At 40.7% G+C, this 14717-nt stretch overlaps 2 protein-coding genes across 5 annotated transcripts in view; one reads left to right on the forward strand and one right to left on the reverse strand.

Moving 5' to 3' along the window:
- The window catches only part of CLCN3 (chloride voltage-gated channel 3), a 139235-nt gene extending 134775 nt beyond the window's left edge, over positions 1 to 4460 (forward strand). For 2 of the 4 annotated variants that reach the window (XM_019534606.1, XM_019534607.1), the window contains 2 exons: positions 1466 to 1541; positions 3231 to 4460. In XM_019534606.1, coding sequence (XP_019390151.1) covers positions 1466 to 1541; positions 3231 to 3389 — 235 coding nt within the window. In that variant the 3' untranslated portion in view covers positions 3390 to 4460. The remainder of the gene's footprint in view (positions 1 to 1465; positions 1542 to 3230) is intronic. The other 2 variants (XM_019534608.1, XM_019534609.1) reach the window with 1 other exon arrangement.
- A 7515-nt stretch (positions 4461 to 11975) lies between these two features.
- The window catches only part of LOC109309745 (histone PARylation factor 1), a 15468-nt gene continuing 12726 nt past the window's right edge, over positions 11976 to 14717 (reverse strand). The window contains exon 8 of the mRNA XM_019534610.1: positions 11976 to 12246. Within this exon, the coding sequence (XP_019390155.1) occupies positions 12115 to 12246 (132 nt within the window). The 3' untranslated portion in view covers positions 11976 to 12114. The remainder of the gene's footprint in view (positions 12247 to 14717) is intronic.

Consider the following 14717-nt stretch of genomic DNA (forward strand, 5'->3'; position numbering starts at 1 on the left):
AACTAGAGAACTGAAATGTTTGAAACTGTTTATGTGAAAAGCCTACTGCAATAAAGTGGAAGCTATTCAGTTAAAGCAAACTGATTTCCAGGTTGATATATATACTCATATGGTAAAATCTGTAAAACAAATGCCTTGTTAATTGTGCCTTAAAATTGTCCTTGAACGCAGCCATGTACTAAACAGATGGTGGAGGCTTTCTGAAGTTTAAGAAATATCCTAAAATGCTTTCTCAGGGCAAGAGACTTATGGTCTATGGTCTGTCAAGTAAGAGTCAGCGTACAGATGCAGTTATATTCCTGAAACCAAAATGGGGAACAAAATCTGCAATACTAAGCTGTTAGAGAAGAATATTTATGTCAAGCTAACTGCTACAATAAAATAGTATCCTTAGCCTTTGCTTCAGTGCTCAAATGCAGGAGTATTAAGATGTAACTGTTCAACTACAAAGAAAGCTTAACTGTTCAAAAATAAAATCAAACCCTATGGTGATTTGAAGGGAATTTCTTTCATAGTAAAGTAGAAAGAAAACAAGAGTTATTTCATTAATCTGCTGTTTTGTAACTAACTGGTTTTTGTTCTCCAGCTTTAGCTGTAATCTTGTGATATGTCATAAACTTACTCTCCATTATCACATATGTCCAGCTTTAAGTGATGATACATCAGGTAATAATGAGTTGCAAATTTACATATAGGCAGGAAGTGCTATGGTAAGCCAAATTTTGGCAAAAAGAACACTAGTAACAGAAAATTAAATATGTGCTGAAAGGCCAATGTTAAGCTTCATTAAAACTAGTTTGTGTACCAACAGTGCTTTACAAACTTAGAAGAGGAAGCTTGCATTAACTTCAGATGTAGAAAGAGAGCGAGCCTCAGTTTTTGCTAATTTATACCAGAGTTGTAATTCAGTGGAGTTGCTCCTAATATATTCCACGGGGAGTGGAGAATCAGATCCACTGTCTAGGGCCCCAAATGATTTTGATACAAAGTGTACCTTCAAACTTCTAACTGCTCTGACTTTCTGAAATTTTGGCCCAGAGCATGTACTGTAGCAGGTTCAAATTTTAAAAGTACTCAAGATTTACATGAGATTAGAGCTGTGTACTTCAAGAAGGAAAATGAATTAAATTTCAGTTTCCTTGCTTTACTTTTCAATACTTAAATAAGCACAGACTGATATTCAGGAGGGTGAATAAGATGGTGGTAAACTTACTCCATAATCCATACTCAAGCTCTGAATAGATTTCTCTGAGATGAAAACAGTTTTGTGGCAAGTAAAAAGCAAACTGTCACTCTGTCTGAAAGGGTGCTGACTCAATTCATTTTTAATTTAACTATTTCATTATTAGCATTATTGCAACCCATGTTTTTTCATTTTGTTCTATTCTAAACCTTTTTCGTTATGATTGGAACTTTTTTTTTATTTGATTTCACACAGTTATTAGCATAACATGATCTGTTTCAGGATTGTCTTGGGGATCATCACAAAGAAGAACATATTAGAGCATCTCGAGCAACTAAAGCAGCACGTCGAACCCTTGGTGATTAGACATATCAGATCTCATAATTAGACACGCTAGAAGTCAGGAAGCATGAAACTTGTGAACTGTTCAGTGTTCTTTTATCATGACATCAGCTGAACAACAAAATCTTTCTATGCAATAAATGCAATCATTGTATTAAAGAGGCTGTAATACAAAACTGTATCACTCATTTGTAGAAATAAAGCTGTAAAAACAGTTATACTGCTATACTAGCTTTTTATCAGCTTCACTGTTAATCACAACGTTAAAAGGAAATGATAAAAAGCTAAGATGTTTTCCAAAGGAGGGCAAATCCACTTGTGATTATTTTGTTAGAGGAGAAACGGCCAGCTAGGAATATGTCTTTCTCTTCTTGATAACAAATTTAGAAGTTTTTGTATCAATCAGTATATTCCTTGTTCTGATGTTGGTAGCTTTAAATAGCTGCCAATGAAGCCAAAAATCTTCCTTTCATCTTCTGACAACCAAACCAGATGTGATTTGAATTTATGGCAGCATAGACCTTCTCCTGTTGTATCCCATGTATCTGCATGCTCCTAAAGAGCAGTCCTTTTATTTTTTGTTCTGAATTTTATGTGCTGCAATTCTGTCACTTGTACATGTAGCCATCAGTGTGTCCCTTTATATGCTGCTACTTACATCCTGAGCCACTAAATGGCTTATAATATTTCTACTACTGACTTTGTAAGCTAGATACTGGTAAACTAAGATGTTGTGATCTAACCTTAGTTGTAACTTAGAAATTGTCCTAATTTGGACATTGGTTGCTCTGCATCTGTACTAAACCTGCCCTCCAAGCTTAGTTGCTTCTGTACAAAACATATTATTGCATTCACATTTTTATGCTAATATTTCACAAGTATTTCATGCCTCCTTTAATAAAACAGAACAAAATGTACTAACAAGAATAACAAGGGCAGCAGCTCATTCCTTCTGCTTTCTGCTTCTCCTGTGATATTATCCTTTAAGACAGCTTCACTCTAATATTTCACAGTTGTTTTAAAGCTATTAAGATCATTTCATAAGAGCACAGTATTCAAAATTGAAAATGTATGTATTCTTTTAAAACTAGTAGTTAATTTCCAAAGTTCTGACTTTCAAGACACTAGTAACTACTGATTAAGATCTGTTCTCAGCTGTTTGTGCTCTTATGAACATAGCCACCCAACCCAAGACAATATAGTAGGCTAGAAAGATCCTTTCTATTTAAAAAAGAGGGATTTTGATTTGGTATTATGATTTGGAGCCATCAACGAATTTGTCACTTGATGGCTGGACTCAAACGTATTTTCTTTACGAAACGGGATCAATATCACTTCCTTTTCACACCTTTTTTTTCTTTGTCCTTTATTACTTTTTTGTTGGCATATGTTAATCAAAATTTCATTTTGTAGAAACAAACAAAAATTAAATACAAATGGGCATGGTCTCTGCTAGTATTACTTGTATATAAGTAAAAATGGAGTGCAGTTTAGTGACCATCTGATCTGGTGTCCCAGCACTGCTGTTTTTTAACAAATGGATGGTTACTCTATTTTTATTAATCAAATGTTTCTGTTTAAATAAGAAAATCAGGATACTTACTTTCCTCCATTCCTGTCAACAAAAAGGACTTGGCTACAGATGTGTTCTGTTCTTCTCTTTTTCCTTGTAGTTTAATAGCTCTCTTCTATTCTTGCTTCACAGGCGCCTCCTTGGCATTGTAACAAAAAAAGATATCCTCCGTCATATGGCCCAGACGGCAAACCAAGACCCCGCCTCAATAATGTTCAACTGAAACCCATAGCTGAGGAGAGAGAGGAAACTGAAGAGGAGGTTCATTTGTTGAATAGCACAACACTTTAGTCTGAGAGATTCTACTAAAATCAGAAATGAGAGTTGAGTGTTTGCGTAATAATGCTGTTGGAATTCAGGATTGGTCTGGGGAAGTGTGGAGAGTTAGTGGCGTTCTCCACCGAAGCATGGGGAAAGAGAACTTCTGCTGTCCTGCACTGGATGCGTTCCCTGATGTGCGATCTGCCATGATAGTGCAGTGGGAAAGCTGTATCTGAAAGTGGAATTCTCCAAACCTTAACCTGTTACTTCAGCATTGAAGAGATGCATTATTAGTCCCTGTTTCTGGAGGGATCATTTTGAATTGAGCCATCTTTTGGAGACTGCAAAGTCTTGCCCATTTTACCATTGAAAACTGTTGAGTTAACTCATTAATGTATAATTATTACATGTCACCTTTCTACATTCCAGAAGAGCTTTTATTTCTCTCTCTCCTGAGCCATTAACGAAGCCTCTTTAAAACTGGTGTGCCCTTTTGAAGCAGTAGTTTCTCATATTGAGATGTGCTGTGATTTACTGAGGTTTGATCACAAGAAGGGAGATTTTCTTGTGCCATTAAACATGTAGTTTGTACATCATGAAATCATTGGGGCAGTACAGATCCCCTGCATAAAGCAGATTGAGTAGGTAATACTTTATAAGAAGCATGTGTGAAATGTTGCAGCCAGTGTGCTGTGATTTGAGAAAAATTAAACACAGAGAAAACTTGAGTTTCAAAGGAAAAATAATGTTTTTGCTGCAGAATATATCAATAATGTGACCTGGTCTTATGCAATTTTTGTATTATTGAAAACACTATGATATATACCAATGTTGTGCAGTATAAAGAAAATACTGCTACTCTGATAGTTAAGAGCAGAAACAATTCTGTATAAGTGTATCTGATAATAATTGCATGCTGAAACACTGGAGATTTTTTCCATAAAATTAAAAATCAGTCATCTTATTTTTTCCTTTCCCACAAAAACATGTTTTACTACTGACTGGAAGTAAGAAATGTAAATCATAACTTGCACTAAATGTATATTTTTTTCTTGAAATTTTACCATTCTTTATTTATATTTTTATGGATTAAAATCTATTAAATACAAATCAGTTAATATCTCACATAACTAACTCTACCTTTTTAATGTGATTTTGTAGAATAATTCAAAATCCTCCACAAATTATGGAGGGTTGGGCAAAAGTTTACAGCTGGATAAAAGGGGTTTAAGAAAAAGAAATTAACTCTGATCCATCATGCACATAATAATATTTTCAAGCTTGACTCACTGCCATAAACTTGATGTTTCCATTTATTTATGATCAGAGAACTGAAACAGTAAAATGATAAATCCTTTTTTTAAACACTGTAGGGTTTTAAAAATAAGACAAAAATAATGGTTATTGTTTGGACTTTTTTTTCAGGAATCTAGCAGTGCTCTGGCTGTAATTTCTGATGAAACATAGACTTTGGGGTGGGGAAGTGGGGGAAACCTATTACTTGAACTGTTGGGTAGGAGCTCGGCTGCAGCAATGCACCCTTGATAGCAGGATGACTGACAAATTTCATATCCTCTTGGCTTTTTTTCTTTTTGGAAAATCTACTTTAACCACTAGCTGAACATGTTCACTTATTGAGATAAAGAAAAGGTGACACCCTAAGGTATTGTGCCCCAAAATGTAAGACTGTTGTTGGAACAATTAAAAGTTCTGGTAGGGAATAATGTCTTGGAACATTCATCTCAGTGGGTGCAGCTACATGTGCACATTTACCGCACAGTAACCAAAACTAGTGCACAGTACAGGTGCATGTCTATATGTGCACACCCGTACTGTGCAGTAAATATGGCAACTTAGACCAACTTGAGTGTAAATTTGATACCTGCATTATGCAGGTATCAAATTTATGCCCGATTAATTACTGCACAGTAATGCACATGTAGAGACCTTACTGCGCAGTAACCCTGTGTGTGTGGACTGACTTGGGGCTAACTAGTTCCAGGTCAGTCCACACAGCATTAATGTGCTTTAAAGCCTGTATGTGTAGATGCTGACCTATTCCCACTTAATGCTCAGTAACTTACTGCACAGTAAATTTAAGATGGTGTAAATGCATGGGTAGACATGCTATGTGTGTAGCCTGGACTTTGATACAGTTGCTTCCTAATATCAGTATACCCATGAGACTGCAAAAATAAAACAGGTAAAAATACCTAAGACTCTTAGGTGTTTCTAAAGCACTCATCTCAAAAGCCCTTATTCAGGAAAATACTTAGCATATGCTTATCTTTAAATATACTAATACTCCAGTGGAAGTAGACAGAGCTATTGGCATGCTTAAAGATAACAAACATGGCTACAAGATTTTCTGAATTATGGCCAAAGTGCTCATTACAGTTCAATTAATGTTTAAACCCTGCTGTTTTTCATCTCTTGCATCTTAGTTCAGCAGAATGCATGGCACTTCCCTGCAGCACCTACTGCACTCTGATTTCAGTTGGTTTGGAATGATAGCAGGGAACTGACCTGTGGTTAAACTTGTGGTTTTGCAAAAAACTAATGTATTTTTTAAAATTTGGAGCCAAAGCTTAGTGGACCAAATTTTGCTCCACTACAACTCTGTCAGTCTGGAATCACTTCATAAATTTCTGAGAGTCCCTAGAGTTAAAACCAATGTAACAGAGACAGTAAAAAGCTTCTTAGCTAATTATCATCACCGCCTAAAACATGTTGCTCTTCTATAAAGCAGAAGAGCATAGCATTCTCCCTTATATTGTTTTTAAGTAGTTCAAGCTCCCGGATTCCTGTTGCTGTCTTTATCATAGGACACTGCGCTGACTGTTCTGCATGAAGTGAAATACAATTCATGCCCTTACTGTGTCTTATTGTTTTAAAATATAGATTCAAGTACCGCATTTGTGTTTTGCTGATTCCATGGGTTTCTGTTCACTGTTCTTACCAGCTAAGCTTTCCTTAATGACATACAAGACATGTCTCACCCGGTCATTGATATTGAAGTAAGTGTGCCTGTGCTATTCAACAAAAAGATTCATTTTCTAATGAAGAACTTCCAGAGCCTTATTCAGGTTATTAATTTGAACAAATGTGGTTATGCAGAGAGTGGGGGGTGTCAGCACTTTTTTTTTTTTGAGAGAGAAAAAAAACAAAACAGTTCAGTTCCTGGTTCATGAAGAATGCATAATTTGTTAATCTGTGATGTTGCCTAGAGCTGTATTTAATATTGATCTTAATGTTTTTATTTATAATAGTGTGATAGAGCTGAGTATCATTACAGTAAATATTCTGATTACTGTGATGGTTTAATCATAAACATATTAAAAATTTCTGTATGATCATTTTTGTTTGACTTTTAATTGTCACATTCTATCAAACAACATTGCAGGTGTTTTCCCCTCTGAATTTGACATACCACATGTGTGGAAGTGTACTGCTTCCCCAAAAGAAAACTAGCAGCAAGAAATTTACATATGAAAAGGACCCATAAACTTGTAAAATTGCAATGAATAAGAAGACATCAGCTTGTTGTGCAGTTTTGCAATGACTCAATTTAGGGGGCAAAGAGTTCAGTGCTAATATATGAATTTCCAAATGTCCATTTTTTAAAAGAGTGATTTAGGTGCAATAATAAAACAGTTTGCTTCCTGAATATTAACATACTATCTTAAAGCCACAGTTCTATAGTTAAAGCATGGTGCAGCCCCACTACTTTTACTCTCAAACAATATTCATTAAAAAATACACAGTGGAAGTGTCTACATATGCACATTAATTGCACATTAGCCCAATTTAAGGTACATTAAGGATGCGTGTCTACATGCACGTGCCCTTAATGCACTTTAAAAATGATTCAAGCCTAAATTTGATACCTGCATAAAGCAGGTATCAAGTGTATATGCCAATAGCTAAGTCACATTAGCAAACGTAGGTGAGCTAATGCACAGTGGTGTGTGTCCATTGACTTAGGACTAATGTTCCTTAGTGTGTGCATGTGTAGATGCGCACCTAAATCACGTTAATACGCATTAGCCAGTTTAGGTGCACATAAAAGCATGTGTAGACATGTCCAGTGAGGAGCAAATGAAGGCATCTAGTACTAAGTGAAGGATTACTTTTTCTCACTAGTTTGTCAGTTGAATGGTTTACTGGCAGGTGTTTCTTATTTCCCTTAAATGCAGCCCTGAAAGTTTTTCCTAATGGAAGCTGGAAAATCCATAGGAAAGGCTCCTGTCCTGCAAAGATCTTTAGGCGCTGGGAATAGTTCTATTCAATTACTTTGTTGAAACTACTTGCAAGACATGCAGTTAAGCAGGTAAGTCTTTGCAGAATTGCAGCTTAAATAAAGGTGGCAGGTTTTTGCCTACACTTGCAGGAAGGTTAATCTTTCTGCACAAAATGAATAATTCTGAGCCCACTCAGAAGCCTAGGTATGCTAGACATACATACAAGTGTTTGAAGTGTATTTACGGTGTAACAAGAGTCTCCAAGAATATTATGATGCATCATCTCTCTGATTTGTGTTACATTAGTTGACTTTACAAGAGTAGTAGTTACAGGTCACCTTCCTATCTAAAATGTTAACTGAATTTTTACAATAAGTAATATTCTAATTACTGAATTTAAGTGATGCATGAATTCCAACAGAAACCTAATTGCTCCTCTACAGCTGTGCTGACTCAACATAGGTAGCAGGAGCACAAACTTACTATGGGCATCCTCTTTTATGATTGAATACTCCCAGAGAGCCTCAAGAGAGTTCTGTTTGATGTTTTTTAAAGCATAATAGCAAGATACAGTACTGCAAAACTTCATATTACAGCAGGAAAAAGCAGCTTCAGATACATTAGCTACATAACAGTAGACATGTATCAAGTGCATAAACTCTTTTCTTTCAAAAAACAAATTGTGGAAAGAAAAATAATGTATGACTCCATGTTGGCAAAAAGTTATGAAATGCCTTGTATTTTCTACAACAGGGGCAGGCAATTATTTCGACTGGAGGGACGCTTAAGTTTTTGTGAGCTGTCAAGAGCCACAAAAGTAGTTCTGCTCCTTGACAAGTGCCCTGCCCCCTGGTTGCCATCTTGGAACCAAAAGTCCTGCCCCCTAACGACCGTGGGCCCCAGAAGTACTCCTTTTGGCAAAGGGGCTTGTCATCTTGAAACTAGAAAAAAAATTGTATTAAAAAAATCAAGCAACGTGCATTAATTTGATTTTGAAAAATATTTTTTTCCTGATTTATGTGTGTGTGCTTAGTGTACATAGAGGTGATTGCATAATAGCTTAAAATGAAGTCTTTCTTTTGTATATTGTGGGAGGGGGGGTTATGGAGGGGTGTGGGGGTACAGGTGGGTTCGTACAGGGCTTATGGGGGACTGTGGGTATGTGTGTGGAGTGTGGGGGAGGTTGTGGGTACATGTGTGGATTTGTGGGGGATGTGGGTGGGTAGTGTAAGGTTTGTGGGAGGATATGTGGGGTGTGGGTGGGTATGGGGTTTGTGGGGGGAAGGGTGGCTGGGGTGTGTGAGGGAGTGTGGGTGTGGGGTGTGCATGGGGGAGTGTCAGTGCATGAGTATGACAGTGTGAGGGGTCTGTGGGTACGTGTGTATGGTGGGATGTGGGACCCCCCACAAACATGCCCCCCACTGCATGTGCCCCTCCCTCACTGCGCACAGCCCCTGCCACCAGCAGCAACAGCAGGTGGCGAGGCCTTGGGGCGCTCATGGCCCACAGCAGGCAGAGAGCCTCGGAGGTGTGTGGTCCCAGGAAGCCCCAGGACTGCACATGGCTGGGCTGCCAGCAGGGAGGGGGATGGAGCTGGGTCAGCTCCATACAGCCCTTGCCAGCCTGGGATCTGTGCTCCTGCCACCCTGCCCTTGGCCCCTGCCAGCCCTGGCCCCAGAGCATTGGCATGGGCTCTGCACTCCTGCCCATCCATGTACTGTCACTTGCCGCCACCACTGCCCTGCTCCTGCCACTTCCCTTCCTTCCGGCCTGCTGCTCCAGCAGTGCATGGTTCCTGGCTGCAAGGCCAGGGCAGAATGCAGTAGGAGCCAGCCTCACCCCTGTGGTTCAAGCTGGCTCCTGCTGCCGCTGGCCCTGGCTCTGGGGCACTGTGCTCCCACCTGCCTGCTGCCACTCCTCCCCACTCCCCACTTCCCTTCCTTCGCTGCCACTGCACCCCCACCCCCACCGTCGTTCAGGAAGCACACAGTTCCTGGCTACATGACTGGGACTGCAGGATGCTGCAGGAGCCAGCCAAGAACTATGGGGGCAGTCTGGCTCCTGCGGTTCTGCCCATGCAGCTGGGAACCTCATGATGCCAGCCAGGCAGGCCTGGCTCCTGCTGTGCCAGTGATCCCTGCCTCCCTCCCTCCACCCATTCTCATCTGAGTTTGCTTTCTTGGATGGAGGGATGGTGAGGAAACAGCCCCAGGGTTGCCAGGCCAGAAGCCTCTGCTAGGCAGAAGCTTCCAGCTGGGGGTTGGAGGGTGGGGCAGGGCTAGGCGAGACTTGGTGCTACAAGTCCTGACCCTCCTCCTGGGTCCTGCTGCCACTGGCATGTTGTCATCTTTGACAGGCACGCACAGGCAGATAATAAATTTTCTAAATTTTTTAGGGGCTGTGCAAGCCAGATCAAATGGCCTGGTGGGCTGCCCCTGTTCTACAATATCTTGTGATGCTGATAAGTTATTTCTTTATAGTCATTTGATTTTTTTTTCAAACGAGTAATACTTCTGTCATGCCCTGAAGGTTACTGGAAGCAGATGTGGTGTTGTCTTTCTAATAAGTAAAATGGGAAGTCAGTATAAGACAATAATATTGTTTCCCTTGTGTGTCTTCAAACTGAAGAGAAATCCACTGAGGCATTTGCAATAGTTTAAGGTAAAATAATACCAATTAAAGTGACCTGGAGATATACACAGTAAAGTGGATTGTGTCTTCATTACACTGCTTGGCAATGCTTGGTAATGCAGGTGGAAAGGGGGTGGCACTTAGGCTGAGCATGAATGAAGAGATGCTTTGAAAAATTAAGGTGCTAAAGAAGAAAGCAAAAATAATCAAATCAGGATTTTTCACATTACTTTTCATATCCCATCTTAGTACCATAGGAAGCCATTCTTTAAAGAAAAGTTTTCTTGTGCTGAAAATTAGGGGAAAATCATATATAGCCAACTTGAGAGCAAGCAGAAGTGCTTATCTGAAGCTTGCAACATAGCTGATGCATGTTGCTATTAGCACTGATTTTAGCCAGATGTTTGAAAGCACCCCTTCTGAACTTCATGCCATGAAGTCATGATTTGATTTCTGCAGTCACCCTGTTCATAGGTGACCTTATACTTTGCTGCCTCTGCTAAATACTGTAGGTCTAAACAGCTCCTTTTTCATATTTTAAGAGTATTTCAGGTCACAAACCACAGAGCATCATTGCCGCTACCATACAGCCAAGTGATTTGGACAGAGATGCTGCCCTGCAATACTGATGCTGGGGAGCAGAGGAGGAAGGATTCCCTTTGCCCCTCCATGTGCCAACTGAGTTTCAGAGGTAAAATCAAGGGCCTGGAAGAAGAGGCACATCTCACCCCCTTTTGTCTTCAGTGTGTACTGCTGGTGCCAAACTCCCACTGCTGGACCCTAACAAGCCCCAGCACTGAGTAGCAGGATTGCATATCAATCACAGCTCTCAAAACAGAGCATCCAGCATATGTGGTGGGCACCTGGGAACAGTATGTTGGATTGGGGAAGAGGCAGTGGTATGTGGCATCTACTCAAGTCTGATTGCTGCCTTAGATGCAAGGGGCTTCTCTTCTGCAGCACTGCCCACAGATCACCTTGCAGGTAAAAAGCTAAGGCCACATTTCCTCAGCAAAGCACCTGCAATAGGCACCCAAGGCCACACAGGAACCCACAGCACTTGCCTACTGCCACTGATAGTGCTGGAAAGGAAGGTGGGAGAAAACAGGGAGTGGCACTTGTATGCTAGATGCTAGATCATAGCTGAGAAGCAGTCACTCTTCTTTCTCTGTGCTCCAGGGCAGATGCCGGCCTGAAGAGGTACAGGCTAACATATGAAAAGAGCAGCAAACACGTAGACCCCTGCCCAAGCCTCTCTGCACCCACAAAGGACAGTGAAGGGCCATGGCTCTGCCCTCTGATGCTGAACCCTCACCTGGGCTGGAACAGCAAAAGCCCAGAAGCAGCTCAGAGAGAGGAGCGACTTTTCTCCTGCTCTAGAGGGCAGCAGCTGCAGAGCAAGTCATGGGCCAGGCCCCTGCAGCCCCACATAGCAGGGAGCAGCAGAGGCCATAGACTCGGGTGAGGCAGCTGGGCTCTCATGGCAGGGTCAGCGCTGCACATACAACAGGACAGATGTGCACTAGATGCTGCCACACTCACAACTCCTCCTTCAGTGGGGTCCTGTCCTTGCTACAGAGCTGCAAATGATCCTAACTTCAGGAGGAAATAAAAGTAGGAGCTGCTGAGGCACACAGTCAAGTGATACCTCCTAGTCCAGTCACGTGGCAAGTGCCCAAAGTGGAGATGCTATCTTCTCCCTTCCCTGACTATGCAGGTCTTCCAGGGCACAGCACTCACTCACTCATTTAGAAAAAAAACAGTTTATTTATCATCACACATAGGAAACAACATCACATCACCAGCACAGCTCGCACTGGCTCTGCAAGAAAACAAGTCTGACTCCATTAATGCTTGAAATGGGTTGCCACCTCTTCTCTGGCTCATGCTGCAAGTTGGTCTGGAGTCTCTGCACTTCTGTTTGCCAAATGCGATTCAATGATTTCGGCAAATAAATTCCTCTTCAGCAGAGTGTAGGCAAGAGGCAGCAGCTGTCCAACCACCTTGTGGAAATACTGCAAAGTGACAGGAAACAGCAGAGTTGGACAGAGCAAAGGGACAGCTGCTTCTTGTGAAGTATGAGCACAGTCCATTAAGTATACTTTTCAAGTCCATCAAATCTGGCAAAACTATAGGCAGGGCCAACCTTTTCTCTAGCTGGAGACTATTACAGAAGTCCCAAGAACCAAGCAATGTTTTCCATGTTCCTTTGGATTCATTATTTCAACTCTCATCCCAATGCAAGTACGGTGTTCAACACGAGCTCAATGCCGCTTTGTCATGCATGATAGTAATCATCTCCCTTTAGCAATGATACACATCAAAATAATGTTATGTCTCGAATGCCTCCATAAACTACTGTCAGCTCTAATTGAGGCTCTGAACACATGAGGAAGCAGATCATTTATAGTAAGAGACTAGGGGGTGGGGGAGAAGATTAAGTCAAACTGTATTAAAGGTTTTTAAAAACATATTTTAGACAGTCAGTTACAAAATCCTTGAATGCTAAAAAATCAAGCATTGTTCTATGCTGAAATGAGGGGACAACTTTTAATATTAAAGAGAATGTATTATGTCAAGTAAGGTTTTGGTTGTAGCCATGTTGGTCTAAGGGACATAGGCAAGCAAGGTTCTTTGGGTAGATGGTCTCATAAAAGATAATCACAACTGAGTAATTGGAACAAAAGTTCTTTGCAAGCTTCTAGGCACAAGCACCCTTCATCAGGCATAGGGAGACACTGCTGTCATTCTGAGATCTCCAAGGAACGAAGAAGGATGCTTGTGCCTGGAAACTTGCAAAGAACTTTGTTTCAACTACTCAGCTGGTTTAATAAGTTCTTTGGGTAGATGTGATCTTTTATGCCAAGAACAGTATTTAAATCTATAAAGAACTATCCTAGAAAGTTCCAAAAAGTTTAGTCTTCCCGAAACTCCATGGAGAATTTGCATTCAAAATGACAACACTGAGAAATCAAAAAACCCAAAGCAATTACAATTTGTTTACCTCAAATCAGTAAAATGTGCACGTGCACACCATGCAACTAAAACATGTAGCTGCATATTTTGTATTAGATAGATTGCTGTCATCACATCGTGCTGCATAGATTTGAGGGAAAATAAAATTCTCCAGTAAGGACTGCAGTAACAGCAAACATGTTCTTTCTTTTACCACTTTGATACGTTATGTAAATCCACACCAGTTATAAAAAGGTACCCGGCTGCATGGTTAAACCCTTCCATTACTGCTGCTTTACAGAAATTAAACGATGGGTTACTTAGCCCTGAATGGAAAGTGGAAGCTGGTAGTGTTGTTCTGTATCTTGATGTAGTAATTCCAGCTTCTGGCAGGTAGGGGCACACTATTTGAAGAACCAGGTATAGAATAAGTGAATTAATGTTTGTGCATGGAGACAAGAAATGGACGTCGACCGACCATGCGACTACACAGACTTCTTGTCTAGGTTTTCAAAGTCTGAAATGGGCAAAGTGTCCTTTCTCCCACCCATCTTTCACTGAAAAATTGAAGTCCTCTTTCACTCCATTTTTAATGCCCACCTCCAACAAATGTAATATTTCACAGCATCAGGTTCTCAAAATGGCAGACTATGGACTTCTCATGGTACTGTAAGCATTTGCAAAGTGTTGTAATTCAAGAAGATAATACCCACTGTGAATCACTTCATGAAAAGCATTAAAATTGCTTAAAGCATGAATAAATGCTTAAAGTATACTGAGTGTTAGGCTGTTTGGGGTTTTTATTGCTAGCTTGGTTGATTTGAGGGGGACAGGCACCCTACTGCTCTTTGTGTCATGTGTCTAGTACCCCTGTTCTGTGCAAGTCTATCCATATAGCATCTGATGAATCAGGCTGCAGCCTATGAAAACCAGTGCCTCTGAACAAGTTAGCCCATAACAGTATTTCAAAGCCAGGGTGCCACAGTACATACCTTGCAGGTCTAATTCTGTAAAAGCAAATACCTAAAACATGATTCCCCAAGATAAAGCCAGAAATCTCAAATAGGAATCCAGTGTCAAATACATTCTGACTCATTACAGTCTTTGAGTTCTTTGCTACAGAAGAATCTTTTATTTTTCTGTAGTGAAAGCTAGAACCTGATATTTTCTGAGGGTTACCTTGAGTCTAAGACAGTCAGTCAAAAAGCCCAAGGCTGAATCAATTCAATCTTTGCAAGTCTAAACCAAAAAGCAAGTGAACACACATTCCAGAAATGCTGCCACATGCCTGCAGTGGCTCAGACAAGAAGCTGGGGATGCTAAAGCAAGCCTTCCCTTCCTTTCAGCAGTGGCTGGAAGGAAGCTGGAAGAAAAGAAGTCCTCCAGGCTTTTCCCCACTCCCTGCATGTGCTGGGAGGCCTGTTAAGTGATTGAGGAGGGTGGTGATCTAAGCCCCCCACCCTACCCTGGCTGGGGTCCCTGCAGGTCACCTCCTGGGAGGGGGGTGGGAAAGGGAAGCAGCCCCTGCTGG

This window comes from Crocodylus porosus, unplaced genomic scaffold, assembly GCF_001723895.1.
Source record: "Crocodylus porosus isolate Cpor-Errol unplaced genomic scaffold, CroPor_comp1, whole genome shotgun sequence".
Classification (NCBI taxonomy): domain Eukaryota; kingdom Metazoa; phylum Chordata; order Crocodylia; family Crocodylidae; genus Crocodylus; species Crocodylus porosus.